Here is a 20625-nt window from a genome sequence, read left to right on the forward strand (position 1 = left end):
ATTATGGCCAAAGCGTTAATTCCGCTGCTTGTTGTTGGGGCGCTGTCCGGCGAGACCAACGCGTAGGATGAAATCCGGCAGCAGAGATCGCGGGCAATTAGCCTCGAGGCCAAAACACGAACGTGCAGCGACGGCAGCTTCCCGGCCAGCTCATGTAAACAGACGAGGGGCCGCCAACTCAGAAGCGGCACGCCAGCGACAAAAAAAAAAGAGAAAGAAAAAAATCCGTGCCGATTTCTCGTTCGCCTCCAGGTCGACAAGACGGCGGCGGTCTGGCGCCGCGGCTGCCCACTAAACACACGCTGGCGGCCGCTCGAAGCACGTGCGCGGGGAAGAGTGCCTCCCCCCTCGCGTAATGATAAGGATGCGACTTATTTGCATGCAGACGCCGGCGCGGCGTCTCATCCCGGCTGCGAGCAAACACGCCGCATCGAATGCATCCAGCGCACACAGCACCTATCGACGCTTGCCGAGTGTGGTGCACAGTTTCGGCCATGAGCGAAAGCGGCGGTGCACTTTCAAGCACACACCCTGTCCACATTTTCGCCAACCCCGACAGTAATCCGTCACTCTGCGGATCAAGCTCTGGGCGGCTAATCTACCGGCAGTGAAAGACTTTTTTCGCGGTGCCAGGCGGTGCCACGAAATTGAAACTCACAGAAGGCGCTACGCAACCCCTGCGGCCCGTGGTGACACCGTTAAATACCCGCCGCTAAATGTGGAAGCACTTCCCGTGACGCAAAGACATTGAGTCGTCGCCGAGAAAAGAAGGGCGACCGAGGAGACGACGGATCAATGCCACGCGAGCCTCTATCACCGCACCCTTGTTTCAAGGTGCTGGGTGATGCCACTGAGAGCAGCGTGCCGAGTATCCCGCAGAAGCAGTACAGCGCAGGGCGCCGTCTTTTTTTGTGTGTTTTTTGCGCAGGTGCCAACTGGCTGTCTGCCTCGTCTCTGGACCATTATTCAAAGGCCCGTTGACCCACTACTACTTCTCCGGGGTCTTCACGTCGGCATGAAAAGGGAAATAAAAATTCAATGGCGCTCGCTTCGGCGACACGACGGAAATGCGCGAACGGTCGCCGTTACGTACTAGGCTCCCTGATCGCAGACCGATTTCTTTTCCGTTTTTTTTTCGTTCCTGGCGTCTCCGTTCTCATCTTCTTTCAACGTCGTGACATCGGCCATTCTCTATACTCGCTTGAAGTCTTGGTGCAGCGGTGGGGCTTACGCTGTCCAGGCTTTACTCTTATTATTATTGTTAATGCTATAATTATTGCTGCTGCTGTGACAGATAAACCAGTCTAGTCAACCTGTTATAATGAGAACTTCACACGACGCTTACGCATGTAAGTACAAGACCGAGGACCAAAACACGCAGAAAAGCGACGGCGGATCACCCCAACTGAGCACGCCTGTCGCATGCATAAACGGCGCGTGGTCTCTCTCGTAGCCGAGCCGCACCAGCCGCAAAAAAAAAAGAGAAAAAGGTGCGGCAGCTCGAGCTAACGACGCTATTCGTCGGGGAAAAGGAAAAGAAAAAGAGAAACAACGCCAGGCGCTCAGACGGGCCCGTCCGATTCTGCTAGAGAAACGAGCAATGCATTGAAGTGCACAGCAAAAAAAAAAAAAAAGCAGCATTACGAAAGCCGAACAACCGCGCAGAGAAGGAGAAGCAGCCAGCCCGCGACTTTTCTCGCGCACTCCGCATTCTTTTATCCTTTGTCTGGAAAGCGCCTGCCATCTGTCTTCCTCGCGCGTTTTCTCCAGAACGAAGACCCCGCTTAAGAACCAAATTATTGCGATAAGCGAAGCTCTCCATGTATCTGGCAACAAAATAAAATAAACACAGCGGACGTCAGGCACTGTTCTGCGAGCACGTGCCGCTCCGTCCCAACAACGGCAATGAGAGGCACTGGAGGAGGCAGCAGCAGCGCAGTTTCGACGTCAAGGAACGGCCTTCGGGCGCGGCATGCAAGAAGCGGTTGGCACGGCGCGACTGGCTTCAGCGCTGCCCTCCCCACGGAAATAGCCACGCGCAACCTACGAGTTTCCACAGTGCAGGCCGTGTTTACCTCGCCATGGAGTGCTTCCAGGAAGGGACGCGCGCACGCTGCGAGTTGTGTACGTGTGTGTGTCGAAATGAATGCACTCCGCAAAGTGAACGCTATATGCGTCTCTCCACACGGCCAGAGCGCGTTATGTAGCTCAAATGCGGCGACCACAGTTCACACGTGATATTACGCGCATCGATCCGCCAGCTTCCAGGCATTGGAGTTCACAGTGTGAACAGCATTCATCTAGTCAGTCAAATGACAAAAAAAAACAGCAACATCGCTGAAAGATAACAGGTTTGTTGTCAGTACAGATCTCACACAATGTGTAATAACACTGCAGCCTCAGTGCCGCCGTAAGAACGGGCGCATGCGGTACATGTCACCCACTTTGCTACACCACACAACGCAATCCCAGATTCCTGGCAGCCCTCTGGGACGAAAAAGTGACAGCGACAGGTGTAGGGTAAGGCACAAATGAGGCTTGCCCCTGCTATTGCTATCAATTTTCGAGCACGCAGCACGTCGCGACACCACTCGTGGCCCAACAAAAAAGTTTTTCGGCTCAATTTCGCTAAAGGCGAGCCTCACAGTCAGTCGGCAGAAGTTATACCCGTCATTCCTTCCCCAATGACGCATTTCGGGCGAACGCCGCTGTCCTGCGACTGTTCCCCCGCCTTTGCATTGAACGCCGTGTACCACGCACATCGCCGCTAAGCGCGGGAAAACAGCGCACAGGCCACTGGGGGAAAAACACACCCTGTCTGCGTAGGTGCGACACGTATGCGACAATCGAAACCTTGCGGCCTGATGGTCAAACGAAGCGCGGCGGTTCGCGATAACGAGTGCTGGCCGCAAGCCTCTGGCAGCTAGGCTGCGCGCATGGCGCCGCATAAGAGTTCCACAGAATCCTCACTGCCACCCAGAGATGCAGGCAGGGAACTGCTGTTTTCATTTCTATTTATCTTGCCCAATCGAGACAATGTCACCGAGAGAAAAAAAATGGCGCTGCGACAGTACACTCCCCCGCGAGAATGCCGGAAAGTTGGAACTTCGTATTTCGATCCGCTCGGTGTTTGACCCGTAATGTGAACTGAGGAAGTACAGTAATCCGACATTTTCTTGAGGCAAACCTCCGAGTAACTTATGCTTTGCAACGCTGAGAAGACGCCTAATACCACACAGACGCGTATACAAGCAGTAGAGAGGCGAAAGGACCGACAGGATAAGCTATGGCGGGTATACGCATTTGTGATGAAATAAGTGCGGAATCCCAGCTGAACAGACCAAGGGAAACGGGGCCAAGCTTCTGCAAAGTCGTTGCTGCGTCCGGCTCGCCGTTAATAAATGCCTCAGGCGCGTGCAGAGATGCACCTCGCCTGGCAAATGCGCAAGCGAGGGAGATGCCCCAGTTTTTTATAACGGCACAGCGACGTACTTGGAACGCGCGCAAATTTCAGCCGACAAGCCTTTGCGCGCCAGTCGCCTCACAGCCCGCGCATTTGGCGCGGCGCTAAGAATCAAACGCACGGCGCTGCGTGGTTTAGAACATCGGTGCATCAAAGACGTTGCAAAGCAAGCGCGACCTCAATTATGCACATTTATTATTCCGTTAATTTGGAGCGAGGTAGCCGTCGCCTCCGGGAATAACTGCCTCAACTCGAAGGAGTATTCCTACGCTATACAGTACGCTGTCCCGGGCAGTGTTACCACATTCAGTGCATCTGACCATCTACCCGTCAGCTCAATCTTCTACCCCATTCGCGGGGCTTGCGGCCGCAGCGATGACGGGACAAACTTTGGCCACTCGTAATAACTACACGAGGATACCGCCGAGAGTCAGGCGCGCAGAGCAGCAAATGAGACAGAGGAAACCGCTCGTCTCGTGCGGGCGCGAGAGGAGCGCGCCGCCCCAGCTGTGTCTGAGTGCGTGACGAAAGGCAGCGGGCGACGATCAGCGCGTCATCGTCTCCATTGACGGTTTCCTTTTTGGAGGTCCCCCACGCGCACACAACACGCCACACGTTGGCAACTCCCGGCACGTCACCGGCGGCAGCTGCGGCGCACGCGGGTGCACGTCATCCCATTCGCTGGAGCGAATCGCGCGTCAGGAAGGGAACAGCCTCATTTTAAGGCGAAAGCCCACGCTTTTCAATTGGTCGAAATGGTCGTGACGTCACAGTGCGCGAATTTCAAACGTGGCCAATTTTACTTAGGCTAGTGACCATGCAACAAAAAAAAAGTAAAGAATAAAAAATCGAAACAAAAATTAAAAAAGAAACAAACAAAAACAAAAAATAAAGAAACGTAAAGAAAAATTTAACAGGTTAAAATAAAAACAAATAAGTAATTTAAAATTAACAAAGAAAGAAATCAAACAAAAACCGTTGCCAAACAGTGCGCCAGGAAAGGCTTTCGCCTTGCAGCCCTTTAGAGAGTCAAAGTGCCTCCTGAATTTTTGCTCATGGGCACAGGCATCATAAACGTGTTCAGTGTAAAATGAACTCGAACGCTAAGGATGCTACCATCTTTTTTTTTCTTTTGTGCGTGCATGCGAGAGAGAGAGAGCGAAATGGAGATATAGGTTTGGTTTGGTTTATTGGGGTTTAACGTCCCAAAGCGACTCAGGCTATGAGGGACGCCGTAGTGGAGGGCTCCGGAAATTTCGACCACCTGGTCGAAACGTGCACTGACATCGCACAGCACACGGGCCGCTAGAATTTCTCCTCCATCGAAATTCAGCCGCCGCGGCCGGGATCGAACCCGCGTCTTTCGGGTCAGCAGCCGAGCGCCGTAACCACTGAGCCACCGCGGCGGGTGGAGAACAAGGTGTTGGGGACGAGGGGTCCTTGGGCTGTCTGACTCTTTCAGCCCTGCAGGTCCCGCCTCCGAAGAACGGTGTCTAACTTCGTTACGGAGGACTGTACAGCAGGTTTATTTTTACGCATTTACAGTCGAGACAGCAGTGTCTCGGCAACAAACCAGCAGCCCATTAAATACACTTCGTATTCCCCAGATCCCCGGCTGGGGAATAGAATGGGCCGTTGTGGACACTAGTGGTGCCGCCCACGGCAGGGGGCGGTGCTGATGCTCTCTCGCAGCTCGGTCGATGACAAGGAGTAAATACTGAGTCATCGAACACTGTCGTACCGAGAAATGCTGTAACGGCGGCTAGCTGAATAAACAGTTGAAAGTTCGCGCACGCAGCTGTCTTGTTCTGTTTTCTGTAAGTATAGTCCTTGTGCCTAAGTATAGCGCTGAAGACTGTCGTGTCGATTTCACCACTGCGGCACGTCTTCTGTTCAGTGCCTCCGTGGGAAAGAAATTTCACAGTCTCCCAGCAGGCGACCTCGTACTCAAACGGGCCTGCATGGGCACAAATAAGGCCGGGTCGGTCATCAGTACGTGATAGCTGGCCGCGGTCAGAGTCCGAAGTCCGGACCGAAGTTGCGGCGAGCAGGGCCGGGTCCTGTCTAGATACCAGCCAGTGCAGACCTTTACCGCCGAGTATAAAGTTGTTTTGTATTTTTACAAATGTAAAGGATGCGTTGTGCCGTTTAAGCATTCCATTTCAGCTGTTCTGCTAGTTCTACAGCACTTAACCAGCATCGCTTTCACGATATATTGTCACAGCGTCCAAGTTCCTTTATTTTTGGCTCAAAGGAGGCGTGGGCCCGAGATGGTGGAAGGGATACTCGCAACTCTCTCATCGGACCTGCGGTCTTAAGAAACTGAAAGCGACGGCGTAGAAATTAATGTGCTTTTGCCTTTTTTAAAGTAACGATGGCCAGCGAAGTAGTTTTATGCATGCCGCCAGGAATAGTCTCCCCTGCCAGCTCGCGCACTGTCAAAACGTTCGCCAGGTGTGAACAAGAGAAAGACCCTGAAGAAAGCTTCGAGGGTTTGCTCAGTGCCGACCCTCGCAGGATATACCCTCTGTAAAGGTGTTTATTCGAAGCGCCGGTCGGTGGGCGCTGGTCGAAGAGCGTCACAACGGACACACTCACAGGCGTCACTCAGGATCACGACTGCACTTCGTCTACTTCGCTGCGCTGCCTGAGCTGCTGCCTGCCGCTCGGTCCAGTACACCTTTAATATCTCTTCTCAATCACAGATTGACTCGATACCAGGAAAGCAGAGGCTTGAAGTTAAACACAACCACACGTAGTTATGGCATATGTCATTTGATCGTTGGCAGATTGTAATTATGACAGCACTGTTTTCTTTGAACATCTGATTCTGCTGAGCTATTCTGTGGAGGGTAAAAGGCCCCTCACTCCCTGGGATTTCCGTGTTGCGTATGCTGCTCACATCATTTGATGCCGACCGAGTAGTCCCGGGAGGAATCTCGGGGGGGGGGGGGGGGGGGGGGGGGGGCTTGCATTCTGTGTGTCCCCCCCACCCTAAGCGTAGTGGGTGGGAGGGATCAGAACCCTCTCAGTCCTCCCCCCACCCCTTCTCCGCGTTTTTATGCGCGGATCCCTGAGGCTAGGCAACACTGCCATTCACTTCCAAAGTATAGGCTAGGTGGCGCAAGGTGCCACCCGATACAAAGAGTAAAGCCATTATCATCCATCCACCCAACTGCGAGAGTTCTTTTCGGTTAGGACGTCACGAGTTTCAGTCGAGATGGGGGAAAATTTTTAAATCCGATTTTCTTGTCAATGAACGCGTCTTCTGGTCTCGGGCAAAATGGCCAGACAGAAGCAGAGAAGCAATTTTCACTGAGAACGACACTCATATGGAGTTGTCCTCACTGTACATCTCAAGTCGAAGCGCTAAAGCCGGCACAGACTTGATGGCTTAATTCATTCGCACTGGCTCGCTTTAATCCGTTGACCTGAGCATGCAGCGCAACAGATTAGCGGGCCTACTTCTCGGATTTCGTTTGCGCGACGTCGAAGGGCAGCGAGCCTGCCGAGCCGTCTGTGGACAGTCGAACATGTCCGTTCCTGTCCGGTCGACAAACAGCCAGGAGAAAAATGAGAGCAACAAACGATCTAGTCGGCTGAACGGCTCAACGGTAACAGCAGCAAACACGGTTAGCGCGACACTGTTACAAAATGCGACTAGAGAAACAAACAAAACAAGCAGCCGTCGCGTCGATGCTCGGTGTGCGAGCCAAAACAAGCATGGAAACTCTAACCGGCGAGACACGCCTTGGCAGAGGGTTATACACAGCCTGTACGCCCGTCTCCCGTCATCACTGGGAGTGACAAATGCGGACAGACCGGCAAGCAACGATGCGTGGCTTGGCAGACAGCCCGTCGGGTGCAGTCCCTCGTGCCGTCCTTATACTGTGTCTCAATGCATGACAACGCGTGCGCCGTATTCCGCGGTGGCACAAATCCTCGCGCCGCAAAAAGGGGCAATTGCGAGAGAGAGCCGCCCCTTCTCCACGCTGCCGCATTCGAGCATTTCTTCAATCAATGCTCGCCGTGTTTTTCGCAAGCGACCTGGGGTAACTCTACTGTCGGAGCCCTCAACACGCCTGCGAAGCGAGCTATTTACGAAGGCGTTGCAAGTGAGACATGATTTCTTTCTCATTCTGAGCACCCCCCAGCCCAGTTTTACTTTCCGACGCACGGACATAAGCGTCTTCACGTTTCATTTCATGCGCTGCATGCTCCACGTCGCGCAAATTCTAGCAGTGAAGTGGAACCTACGAGCGCGAGGCTACTACAATTGTATTCTCACAAGACGCAGGTTACAATTACACTCGGCCCGTAGATAGATTTCGCCCGCGTGCGCAGCAGGCTCGCTTCGCCACGCGACGTACCGGCCATGCACAGAGCCAACAGAAGAGTGCGGAGGGGGGGGTCGAAATTATCCGGAGCCCTCCACTACGGCGTCCCTCATGCCTGAATCGCTTTGGGACGATAAACCCAAAAAATACCAAAACCGAACTCGTAGCAAGCCACTGCACAAATCGATTAGTTTTCGCCGGCAATCGATCAGTTTCTTCTTTCACTCCCTCCTTTATCCCTTCCCTAACGACGCGGTTTAGGTGTCCGCGATAAGTAAGATAGTTACTGTCATTTTCTTTCCTCAAAAATCAGTTCCAATTTTTTTTTTTCTTTGCCGGCACACGTTGAGCAAAGTATAGACGCAACACAGTCGTTTCAGATATGCTGATCAGACCGACAAAGAAGTGGGCGCAACTCATGATAACTGCATGCGTAAAGAAGCGATAAGTGAGCGAGGCGATATCGTCCACGCCCCTCTCTTAGCTATCGGTGATCACCAAGTAACACAAACGATGTAAAGAGACATGGCGACCTTCTGCGTGACACGCTGGATGGGAACTGTTGTGACAAAGCAGGGGTGGACACGGATAACCCGTCCTTCCCCCCTGAAGAGTCCTCCAGTGCGAGCCGTCAGATCTCGTGTCTCCCACAGTCAGGATCGCCGCATAGAAGCCAACGACCCTTTGGGCCTGGTAGTCCCGCGGGAAACCGGCGACTGCAAGGCGCCAAGGTTCCTCCTTGCTGTGAGTGTTTCTTTGGGGTGTGGTGTGCAAGGTCACGTGGTGAGGGTGTAGCCTATGCAGAGGCTAGAAGCCCACTGGACGCTCAACCAGCTATGGGATTCCCTATAGCTAGGTGCCTGGGGACTGTCAACGATATTACTGCGAAAGCAATACTGCGCTAGGTTTTGAGCCTTCAGCGTCGTCCCGGCGAATCCACGTTTGACCTTTAGCTTGACCTCTGTTGTGACGTCACGCCAGACGGAGAGAAAACTGGGGCCCCAGCTCGGCTCGTCACAGTCGTCCCAGCGGACCCACGCCGCTTCTCCCGTACTCTGTCTCTCGTGCTTTAAGGGAAGAGCACGTACTGCATGGGTGTTTCAACCAGGCCATGTCGACCGACACGTACAAGGCGAAGCTGCAACGATTTGCCGCAACTAGGAAACAACGACGTGCTCAAGAAACGGATGAAGAACGGGAAGAACGTTTAGCTAAACGACGTGCATACGATGCAGCCAGACGAATGCGTTCAACATCTCGGGCAAAACTTTGATAAACATAAGCTTTACTAAGAGCACCACCAAGACACACCACCAGCCAAACCAGGCGCAGCCAGGGCTATTGCTTTCGCAACTTACCGGACTTAACCAAGCTAAGCCTCTGCCAATTTTTTTTAAAGCCGCAATCTGGCGTATTTCAGCACGCTTCATTTCTGACTTTTGGTCTCCTCGTTATTTTACGTGCCTTTGTAAATATGTAAAAGTTTCCCGATTCTCCTGCCAACTTCGTCGCCATGCGGTGAAGTCCTCGGTCCCGATCGTATCGGAACTCACTCGAAGACCCGCTCTTTTTGGACGGGGTTCATCGCGCATTCTAGGTCGGCTCATGGATCGGTCTCAGCCAGGCAATCTATTACGTTCTGTATTTCTAAAACTAAGCCGGGTTTCCAGAAGCCAAGGCACACACATACGCAAGACGCGAAGCGAGTCACACCGCGTCTGGTCAAGGTCAGTGGCGACGATAGGCGCCATGCCTGCAGCATCTGGGACAGACAATTACCGGACGACAGCGAAAACAGCTAAGAAAGAAAAAAGGAAAGAAAGGACTAAAGAAAGAAAGAAAGAAAGGAAGAAAGAAAGAAAGAAAGAAAGAAAGAAAGAAAGAAAGAAAGAAAGAAAGAAAGAAAGAAAGAAAGAAAGAAAGAAAGAAAGAAAGAAAGAAAGAAAGAAAGAAAGAAAGAAAGAAAGAAAGAAAGAAAGAAAGACCCATGCAGAGGTATTGCATAAGGGTGAGAAACAAGTGAGCAAATAGTTCAACTGAAACCTACACAGTTCACATACTGTCTGTAGGCAGTTCATTGACTGTCTGCTGAGTATAAGAACTGGGGTAATCAACGAGTCCGCGCTTCTATCTCTAGCATCACAAAAGAAAAATATATATACGCGGGGGAAAAAGTCAGAGCGCCAGCTTCAAAACCCATTAGCGTCAGAACAGACCTAAAATAAGAATGGAGTGACCACCGCGGATCCTTTGACGCGAGTCTGAAGCATTTCAAACGCAACGAGTAGGAGGATTCCTTGGACAAGTTGCCTACGCTTTCGTTCCGCTCTTACACTCGGATCGATACCATCGTCGTCGTGGCGCTTCACCACGGCGTAAACAAGCAAACGGTGTGTGTCCGACCCGTTCCTCCACCAATGGCTTTCCTCCTACCCTTCAGAAACTGCCGCCACGTGGGACGGTTCTGTGGAAACCAGCTATGCAAATGCATATTTCGTACGCGCGAGCACGAACTGCAGTGGAACTAACAGAAAATGTTTCCACAACCCGGATACCTTATGTAATCGTTTTGACACGGCTAACAAGAAGTGATTAGCCGTAACAGCGACAAGCTCATGGCTTAACCTAACATTATGACTCCATCACGGAGCATAACAAGCGTGTATACGAAGGCTCAACAAACCTGAAATGAGGACCGATTCCTGCATTCGTAGTGTCGCCATAATGGACTGATGAATATGCATGGTGACATATCGTCCTCAGGGACACCGTAGTGAAGGGCTCCGGAAATTTCGACTACCTGGGGTTCTTTAACGTGCACTGATCACACAGTACACGGGCCTCTGATCGAACCCGTGTCTTTCGTGTCAGCAGCCGAGCACCATAACCACTGAGCCACCGACATATGACATACCTTCAATTGTATGCCTTCCCAGACTCTTTTACCTCTTTAAGGCGCAGTTGAGGTGTCCACCGAAGCGCCATTTTCCTTTCCTCAAAAAACAATTTTCGTATTAAAATTGTGATGCAATTGTTCGTCGCACACCGTTGAGGGTGGCGTCATACGATTTCTCGCCCCTCAGGTTGGAGGCTAGCTCGAGGCAGGTAGCCGAGACAAAGGTCCGAGTGTTCCACGGAATTTTCTGTATCTGAATTTTTGTATTCTCAGTAATGAAAAAAAAAAAAACAAAGAAAGGAAAGCGATTTCTTTGTAGGAACCGTAAGATACTACCATGAAATGTAATGCTAATGTTGTATCATTCATTATTCCAATCTGGACTCGGCTATCGCCATTCTTGGGGTGCAACAACAGCAGGAAATCTTCAGAAACTGTTACAGGAAAAAAAAATTTATAAATCCTTGAAAACGTTCCGCAAACCTACCGCACGACAATACTTTCCTTAAAGTGTAGCATAATTAATGCATAAATAATGCTACACGCCGGAACCTGTCCGAGTACTTTTTGCATTTAATCTAAACCTCTTTTGTACTTTGCTTAACCTTTCTTTTTTTTTACTCGCCATCATTGTGAGCTTCTTACTATTTGTTTTCACTCCGCTCTTGTTGGCGTGTTGATTACTGTAAACTGAAAAGAGCTTTATTCTTCGTATTATTTTTCTTCGCTCGTATTGAGATCTTGCCTTTATGCACACATGCCAGACTACTGCACTGCTGCCAAAGTGGGGAACCGTTGCCTTGTCAAGCTGTCAAAAGGCAGCTTTTACTACGGGCCCCCGCCATCATTTGTACTAAGACGGCAAATAAACTGAATTGAATTTGCCACCGTGGAGGAGGTTCCCATGAAGCACGCAACATCATCATCATCATCATTTATTTACCTTTGAGGGCCCTTGGCTTAGAGCATTACATTGGGGGGGGGGGGGGGGGGGCAGTCGTTACATAATACAGTGGTCGAGCTTGAACAGTAAGATGGTTAAAACAGCGATATTGGACAAGTGCATTGTCTACAGTGCTGAGTAGTATTTTGAAGGGGATTGAGTGCTTTCTGTACGAAGTCTAAACAAATCGTCGTTTAAAAACAAATCCTTTTCTTTCTATTTATTTTTAATTAGGGGGGGGGGGGGGGGGGGGGCAGGCGGGGAATGTCCTGACTCCCTGGTTATCGCCTCCCACCCGACCCTTCTGTAATAAATGGACGACGACAATGATGAGGTCAAGACTCGACGATGGCCCAACGCCGTGAATACGCACTGCGCGTGGACATGCGCTGAAGTGTACGTATCACTTCGCGAAAGTGCAGCGACGAACTGTGATGGATCTCATTCGCTTTTCAAGAAAGTTCCAGCTTGTCGCGGTGCTCGAGAGGAGGGCAAAGCCCGAGTAATGACGGCGACAAAAGCGCGTAGCAAAGGCTAAGGAATGAAGGTCGTTCTTATCGCGCAGAGGTCGAAGGCGCGCCCTCGGCGAACGAGATACGACTGGACTCCTTTCTGCGTCCGTCGTCTCTTTGCGCGGTTTTTTTCCAAGATGTTGTACCAGAGTGCTCAAATGTCGGTATTAGTACTGGGCGTTATTGCCGCGAGCGACGGCTACAAGAAAGAAGCGAATCATTTCGCTCACGGCATTTTCCCAGGGTTGATGCCGAACTACGGCGCGGACTGCGCAAGCAAAAGCCGCACTGGAACAAATAGGCCGAGAACATACTCGTATTATCTTGGCAGGATCTGAACGCAATGGAGTCAGTGGCTGCTATTAGGCTGTTACTCTGTAGCGACTCAGCCACTCTTGATCGAGACAGAATAACTTTGACAGAAAGCAAGCTATTTCCAGTTCACAGAAAAGGGCCGTCACGCTCCGTATCAGCAATTTCGGTCAAGTACGTATGTATCTGCGGCTGATCGAACGAATGAACAAACATAAACAGAGCAAAATCAGCCGTCAAATTATTAGCTCCTTCAGGTCAGAAGAACAACGATCTTATTCTGTCCGGAGGTCGTCAAAGAAGAGAACGCTGAAGCCCATATGCATTAATCGTGGCTGCGATTTGGCCAAATAGGCACTGATTCATTGTTAAACAGCAACACACAACGCATATGTTCGTGTTCTTTCCCTCGTCTGTCCTGTTGTAGTACTGTCTTCCTGCGCTGTTTAACAATGACCTCATATGCATTCAAGCTGCATTGTTTCTGATGCACAAGGCCACTTCCACTTCGGAGTTAAGCGCAAAAATTCGATGTTGAATGTTTTTTTTTATTTCTCTATCTTTTTCAGTTATAAACTAAATTAACTTCCACTGCCTGCAAGGAGTTTTCAAAGGATGCAATAAAACGCATAACTTGAGGCGAGTAGTAAAACAGAGAAGCGGTCATAGCTGATGTCAAAATGAGGTCCACAAAATAAATGTTGTACCTTTGTACAATATATTTAGCATATAATATACTTCGCATGATTCATGGAAACAGACGTTGACTATTTCGGTTTCGTGCAGAACAGCATACGCTAAATTACTCGCTCTTTTGGGAAGAACGGACAGCAGATTTGCACAATTAATGTACAAATGAGTTCTCATGTGTGGACTAACGGTCGCATCAACGCCTCTGCATCATCCAAAGCCTCAAATGTGTCAACTTCCAGCAGCGCAGATCGCAAATAAATTACTGAAATTTCACGCCAAATACCAATTTCAATGTCGTCGCCTTGGTTTTCCACGCAGCGATTAACATCATTTCTGCGCGAAGTACTCTGGCGCAGGAAGCCTTCTGGCAGCACTCTCCACGTATGATTCACAATGCGTGTTCGTCCATCTGTCAACTAGAAACAGCAAACAGAACATCTGCTCCGCTTCGGATTGTGTCTGTAGGAAGCCGTGCCAGCGGTTGCCAAACGTTTCCTTTGTCTCTTTGCAACGCTAGAGCAACCTTTAGCTTCAATTAGCACATGGTTTCAAATCAGCAATACAACCAAATGTGATTTTTTTTTTTCTGCTTTTAAGTGCCGTTATTTCTGTGCACCAAAACACAGGACGTAGGTCGGCATTATCTATCTCGGTTTCAAGAAGCGAAACTAACGCACGCACATATATCCTTCGACTACAGCGAATATGCTAAGGAAAGTGCAACTACACACGCGAAAGAGAAACAACAGAAAGTGGATCATTCTTACCTGACAATTTGTCTACGTCACAGTCCGATTCGGCGTCATTGTCTTCAGTTCTGCTTTTTGCAGAGACGCTCATCGCTTGCGACAGCACGTCCGTGTTGTTCATTTTAGTAGCTTGGGCTGTTCTCCACTGACGATTGTCGGCCCGTGAAATGGCCAAAGGTCCATTCACCAAAAGTTTACGCAGCTGAGAGCTGAAATAACTTCTTTGCTGAGTCGACTACTTGAAACTACACAATCTGCAGACAGTTTGAAGCAACCACGCAACCGACAGAGCAGTGTCAGATACTACAAAGTTACAGCACTGTACTTCACAGGAGCAGGGAAGCTTCCCCTGATCGACTCTAGCACGGCGACATGAGCACTTGAAGCGGCGACGAAGATCACTATTTGCTTTACAAAATTACTTTCTGTAAAGTTTTTAACTTTTAAATAAAAATTTACCTAAAATAATTTGTAGTATAATAATTATTAAACTATTAATAATAATAAACAATATTTTTTATCAAGCTAGTTGTTTTACGGTCACCGCTGTTCCAATCTAAGCCAAGGTCTAATCTTTATCCAAGCTAAGCCTCATCTGGCCTCGCTACAAAGATATTGTACGGTGCGTTGTGAGCTTGCACGTGGCAGTGCTTGTAATACTTTGGTGAGTTTGTTTGTTCGGCTTAAATCGCTGTCGAAATATGGGAAACGCTAAGAAGACCAAGAAGCGGCGCCGCCAGACGTACAGCGTCAACCGCAAAAGGAAAATGAAGAAAAAGCTCAAGCGTCAGGTGAAGATCAAGAGCGTCACCATAAAGCAAGCCTGGGATGAAAGTAAGGGCGTTTTCGACAACATGCGCGACATGGGCCTTGCAGCGGACGCAAACAGAGCGATTCCTATGGACATTGACCCCGCGCTGCCGTCTACAGAAAAGAAGAAACGAAAGACGCGCGCCCCCAAAGAGCACGTCGTGACGCAGCTGGAGACCGAGGCGTCCGAGCCCAGGCCCAGCACGCTGAGACTTTCAGGAGACAACGTCAAGTTTTGCGTCTACATGCTGGAGAAGTACGGCGAGGACTACGTGGCCATGGCCAAGGACCGCAAGAATTACTTTCAAGAAACGCCTGCCCAGATCAGGCAGAAGATAAACACCTTCAAGAAGATCCCCGAACAGTGGAACGCTTACCTGCGGGCAAAAGAGCTCGCGTGAACGTTAAACGTGCGCGCGCCGCGGTTCCGAAATAATGTGTTTTAAAGGAGCAACCGCTTTCTTGTTTCTCTCAGCATGCGGTTTGCGGCAGCCGAGCAGCTTATTCGTGCTTCCTTGTGTAAGCTAAGTGCAGCCGCAAGCCCAGTCTTTTTTTTGTTACCAATACCCAGTGTCGTTCGCGCAGTTGTTTCTTTGCGACATTGTTTATTGCTTAGTGTTGCATAGATCCATGCTGCCCCCTCTCTTGTGTACTTTGAGGCACTTGGCTGGTTGATACGATTACGATTTTTGGAGAAGGTGCTATTAGTTTTAGCGCTTTTCCGTTTCTGTCACCTCCATTTGCTTACACTTCCTTTTTAAGTGCATGTCCCATATGCGGGGCTCACTGCAATGCTTAGCGAACACTACAGCAGGCTATCAGAAGGTAATAAAGAAGTGCTGTAAAAAAATTTTTGCGAGACTTTTATTGAAATATGTATGCACTGCAGCCATAGGCAAAACCGAACTAGACAGAACTCAAAACTTGCCAGCACGGTACTTATAAGGAATCTCTAAACTCTACTTGGCAAATCAGGATTGCTTGTTAAAACGTATATTGAATGGGGGTACGGTTACATTTGAATCATGAAGGTCATGATTCAATCTGTTTTATAGTATTTATCGCTGTACAGCTGGTATCAAACATCACAGTGTTGACCATAATTGCGAAAGGAGCCATTTCATGTTAGCTGTAATTAATATTACCGGCATTAAAGCATTTTGTGGTGCGTTATAATTGTTTTCGTCTGTGTCATTATTTTTTATTGACTTGCGTGTCAGCCACATTTTTTTTCAGCTTTCTGTGTTTGTACCCCCAACTGCAATGCCAAACACGGCTTCGTAGGTGCACGAAAGTATTGAAATAGCAAGAAACTGCAAGTAACTCGCTCATCGTCAGCCTGGCTATGCCTACTGCAGCACAAAGGCCTCTCTCATACCTCTCTTACTCTGCCCTTTGCAGCCGCGTGTGCCTTATCCCCGCAAACTTATTCACCCACCTAGCAACTCTCTCATCATCAGCCCAACTGAGTGGCTAAGTGAAGGGAAAAAATATCTGGAAGAGCATGAGAGGATTCTGAAGGATAAAGGAAAAAGGAATTCAGACATTACGAAGCATAGAGCACTATGGAACTATAATAGGTATGAGGTGGTTAGAGGGGTGTGGAAGGGAATCATGGTACCGGGCCTCGCATTTGGAAATGCAGTCCTGTGCATGAAATCAGAAGTACAGTCAAGGCTAGAGGTCAGACAAAGAAGTGTAGGAAGGCTAGCCTTGGGAGCCCATGGGAACACTCCGAATGAGGGAGTCCAGGGAGATATGGGTTGGGCGTCGTTCGAGGTTCAGGAGGCAATCAGCAAACTGAAATGTGATCAGAGACTAACCCAAATGGAGGAAAAAAGGTGGGCGAAAAAGGTGTACAAGTATCTGTACATGAAAAGTATTAACACAAAATGGATAAATAGAACCCGAAAGCTAAGAACGAAGTATTTACGGGTGAGGGATGGGACGCAACAAAATACTAACGTGGAAGCGGAGGTAAACGAGACGGAAAGAAAGAATGCAGGAAAAATTGGTGCTAGGCATATATAGGACACGAAAACAGGACATCAAAAAAGAGCGATAATTCGCGGGGCAGTTCACTGCTTTTTGAGGCTAGGACAGGGACTCTGAGAACAAAAACGTATAGGTCCAAATTTGAAGAAGTGGATATTTTGTGGTCTGTTTGTAAGACGGAAACGGAGACTATAGAGCACTTGGTTCTGAGGTGCGCAGAACTCCGCCCAGCCCTCCCAGAGGGGGCAGCAACGACCATAGAGATAGCGCTGGGATTTACTGGGGAGGACGGGCGAGTGGATGGGAAAAGCGTGACAATGACGAAGGGGAGGTTGGAGGATTGGTGGCGGAAATCAAGGGAGGGGTGAATTTGGAGGGGAAAAGGATAGACAGACTAGACATTGTAAGAGCGAAAGGGAAAGAAAGGGAAAAGAAAAATAAATTAACAATGGGGCAGTATAGGCTAGGTGGTGAAAGCTACCGCCCGGTACAAAGGGTAAAGCCATTATCATCCATCCATCCATCCAGCTATGCCCACTGCAGCTCAAAGGCCTCTCTCATACCTCTCTTACTCTGCCCTTTGCCAGCCGCGTGTGCCTTATCCCCGCAAACTTATTCGCCGACCTAACTTTCTGCTGCCCCTGCTACACTTACCTTCTCTTGAAATCCAGTCCACTATCCTTAACGACCATCGGTTATCTTGCCTTCGCATCACATGCTCTGCCCAAGCTCCTTCTTAATTTCCACCAGGATGTCATTAACTTCCATTGTTCCCTGATCCATTCTACTCTGTTCCCGTCTACTAACGGTATACCTAACATTTTCCTTTCCATAGCTTTCTGCATTGTCTTCAATTTAAGCTGAAGCCTTTTTGTTAGTCTCCATATTTTTGCCTCATAGGTGAGTACACGTAACATAAAGCTGTTATATATTTTCCTCTTGGGGGATATTGGTAAACAGCCATTCATGACCTTTGAGTACCTCCCCAATGTACTCCACCCGTTCCTTATTCTTCCAGTTCTTTCACTCGTGGTCTGGATCTACAGTCACTACCTTCCCTGAGTAGATGTATTCGCCTACTATTCCCAGTGCCTTGCTACCAATTGTGAACTGCTGTTTCCTTCCGAGGCTGTTGAACATTACTATAGTTTTCTGCATATCAACTTTTAGACCCACTGCTCTGCTTTGCCTAAGTCATTCATCATGCTTAGGCAAAACATAAGCATGATCTCGGCAAATCTCGGATTACTACGGTATTTCCATTAACTCTTGTCCCCAACTGTTCCCAGTCCAGGTCTCTAAATACCTCCTGTAAACAGGCGGCGAATAGCATTAGAGAGATGATGTTTCCTTGCCCGATGTTTCTGCTTATTTCTGGAATTTTATTGCTGTCTTTTATGGAGGACTATGTTGGCTCTGGAAATCTTCCAGGATATTTATGTAAGGCTGTTCCCCGATTCTGTAATGACTGCTGAGGCAAGTCAAATCAAATGCTTTCTCATATCTATGAAGGCTATACAGTTGGACCTTATAACAAAGTTGAAGGGCCCGGCGATTGCTTCGTTATAGCCCGTGCTGACCGGCTTCCAAAGGCGATCATTATTCCTTTGTTATATCGTTATAACAAGGTTCAACTGTATATAGGGGTTGACTGTATTGTGCGCATCTCTCTGTCACCTGACAGTGTGATTGAATATGGTCTGTTGTCAAGCAGACTTTCAGAAAACCTGCCTGACCATTCGGTTGATTGAACTGTTAAGATTGTCCTGATTATATCAGTGATTACTTTAGTAAATACCCTGTAGGCAAGAGACAGTAATCTGATAGGTCTGTAATTTTTCAAGCCCTTAACATCCCCTTTCTCATGATTAAAATGATGTTAGCATTCTACCAACATTCTGGTACGCTTGAGGTCATAAGGCTTTGTGTATACAGGGTGGCTAGTTTTTCTAGCACAATCTCCCCTCCGTCCTTCAAGGAATCTGCCAGTACCTTATCCTCACCAGCTGCTTCTCCCTTTGCGTTGCTCCTAAGGCTTTACTTTCTCTTTCATTACTGGCAGGATCGCCCTTTAAAGCATTCTTTAAAGCATGCTCATTTCTTTCCATATTATATTTCTCTTAAAATTAACATTAAAATTAACCAAAGTAATGTTCAACAGTCTCGCAAGGAAACAGCAGTTCACAATTGGCAGTGAGGTGCTGGCATTGGTAAGGGAGTATGGCTACTTAGGGCAAGTAGTGGCCGCTGGTCCGGATCATGAGGGGAAAATAACTGGAAGAATATGAATCAGGTGGAGCGCGTATGGCAGGTTCTTTCAGATCATGAATGGCAGTTTTCCAATATCCCTCAAGCAAAAAGTATACAACAGCTGTATCTTACCGGTACTCTCCTATGGGGCAGAAATGTGGAGGTTAACGAAAAGGGTTCTGCTTAAGTTAAGGACAACGCAGCAAGCTATGGAAAGAAAATGATAGGTGTAACGCTAAGAGACCAGAAGAGGGCAGAGTGGGTGAGGGAACAAACGCGGGATAATGACATGCTAGTTGAAATCAAGAGGGAAAAATGGGCTTGGGCAGGGCATGTAATGCGAAGGCAGGATAACCGCTGGTCCTTAAGGGTAACGAAGTGGATTCCAAGAGAACGCAAGCATAGCAGGGGGCGGCAGAAAGTTAGGTGGGCGGATAAGAATAAGTTTGCGGAGATACGGTGGCCGCAGGTGGCAAAGGACAGGGTCAATTGGAGAGACATATGGGAGAGGCCTTTGCCCTGCAGTGGGCGTAGTCAGGCTGATAATGATGATGATGTCAGTTACCTTACACCATCAAATAGCTTTAATAGCTCTTCAAATTCTATTCTTTCTGTGGGATTAACAGCTTTCATGCTTTGACGTTTCTTAATGAGAACTTTCGTCTCCTGAGGGAGCTTGTCGTTATCAAGTCTACCATCCTATCGCCTATTCCTACTGTGCATGCTGTAATGATAGCTGTGAGGTCATCGTTTACTGCTAGAACATTAAGGTTGTTATCCTCAGTTAATGCCGAATATCTATTCTGCAGAGAGATCCTGAATTCCTCTACTTTCCTTCTTATGCTAACTCACTGATAGGCTCACTAACTTCTTCCGTTCTTCCCTCTTCAAGTCTATGGTAAAGAGAGGTCGGTCAGATGGATCTTGATAATCACAAAGTGAACAAGGGAGGGAAAACCTTGGGGTGCTTGCCAATGTTTTGACAAGAGGACTTGTCTTCAAGTCTAGGCTAATTCAATACTTCACCATCCTGTGGTCACTACATGGATCGCTAAAGCCTGCTTCTTGCCTACCTTGGCATTGAAGTCGCCCATCAGTACAGTGCACTGTGTTTTTACTTTGCTAATTGCCAATTCCAGACCTTCATGCAGAAGACGTATTATGTTCATGGCTGGATGTATGTGTGTAAGCCTGTACCACATTCAGTTTATACGTTTTATCAAGCTTAATTACAATACCTACCACCCTCCTGTTAACACAAAATAATTACCCTATGTTGTCAGAGATTTCTTGATTGACGAGAAATGCCACATCTAGTTCTTGTCTGTCCACTAATCTGTGATAACATAGCATGTGCCCGCCTTTTAGCACCATATACGCCTTATCTTTTGTGATCTCATCAAGCCCCATTCCTTGAACAGCACTGCAAGACTAGCCTCACTAGATAAGGTTCTAGTTTTAAAAATTGCCAGGTTCAGTTTCCAATGGCGGCCTGTCTGGAGCCAGAGTTTCATGGCACCCTCCACTGCACATGCCTTCGTCAGTTGCTCCAGCTGCTATTCATATAGGAGGGTGCAGCCAAGTATTGCACCAGGATGGCCAAATCCTGTTCTGGTGAGCGAATGCGTTGCAAGTTCTGGTCATCGAGATCAGGCTTCACCCTAG

At 48.6% G+C, this 20625-nt stretch overlaps 2 protein-coding genes across 4 annotated transcripts in view; one reads left to right on the forward strand and one right to left on the reverse strand.

The window, feature by feature from the left end:
• The window catches only part of AMPdeam (AMP deaminase), an 89594-nt gene extending 75323 nt beyond the window's left edge, over window positions 1–14271 (reverse strand). For all 3 annotated transcript variants that reach the window (XM_089548528.1, XM_089548524.1, XM_089548533.1), the window contains exon 1: window positions 13924–14271. In XM_089548528.1, coding sequence (XP_089404654.1) covers window positions 13924–14026 — 103 coding nt within the window. In that variant the 5' untranslated portion in view covers window positions 14027–14271. The remainder of the gene's footprint in view (window positions 1–13923) is intronic.
• A 212-nt stretch (window positions 14272–14483) lies between these two features.
• Window positions 14484–15891, forward strand: LOC149339870 (nucleolar protein 16). The gene has a single exon (XM_089548534.1). It carries the CDS (start codon window positions 14607–14609, stop codon window positions 15114–15116), a length of 510 nt encoding a protein of 169 aa, XP_089404660.1. The 5' UTR covers window positions 14484–14606; the 3' UTR covers window positions 15117–15891.
• The last annotated feature ends 4734 nt before the right edge of the window (window positions 15892–20625 follow it).

This window comes from Amblyomma mixtum, chromosome 6 (genome assembly GCF_055824585.1).
Source record: "Amblyomma mixtum isolate Tamu chromosome 6, ASM5582458v1, whole genome shotgun sequence".
Lineage (NCBI taxonomy): Eukaryota > Metazoa > Arthropoda > Arachnida > Ixodida > Ixodidae > Amblyomma > Amblyomma mixtum.

Bases quoted from the DNA above. Each gene is read 5' to 3' on its own strand.
- LOC149339870 (XM_089548534.1), top strand. From the start codon at position 14,607: ATGGGAAACGCTAAGAAGACCAAGAAGCGGCGCCGCCAGACGTACAGC.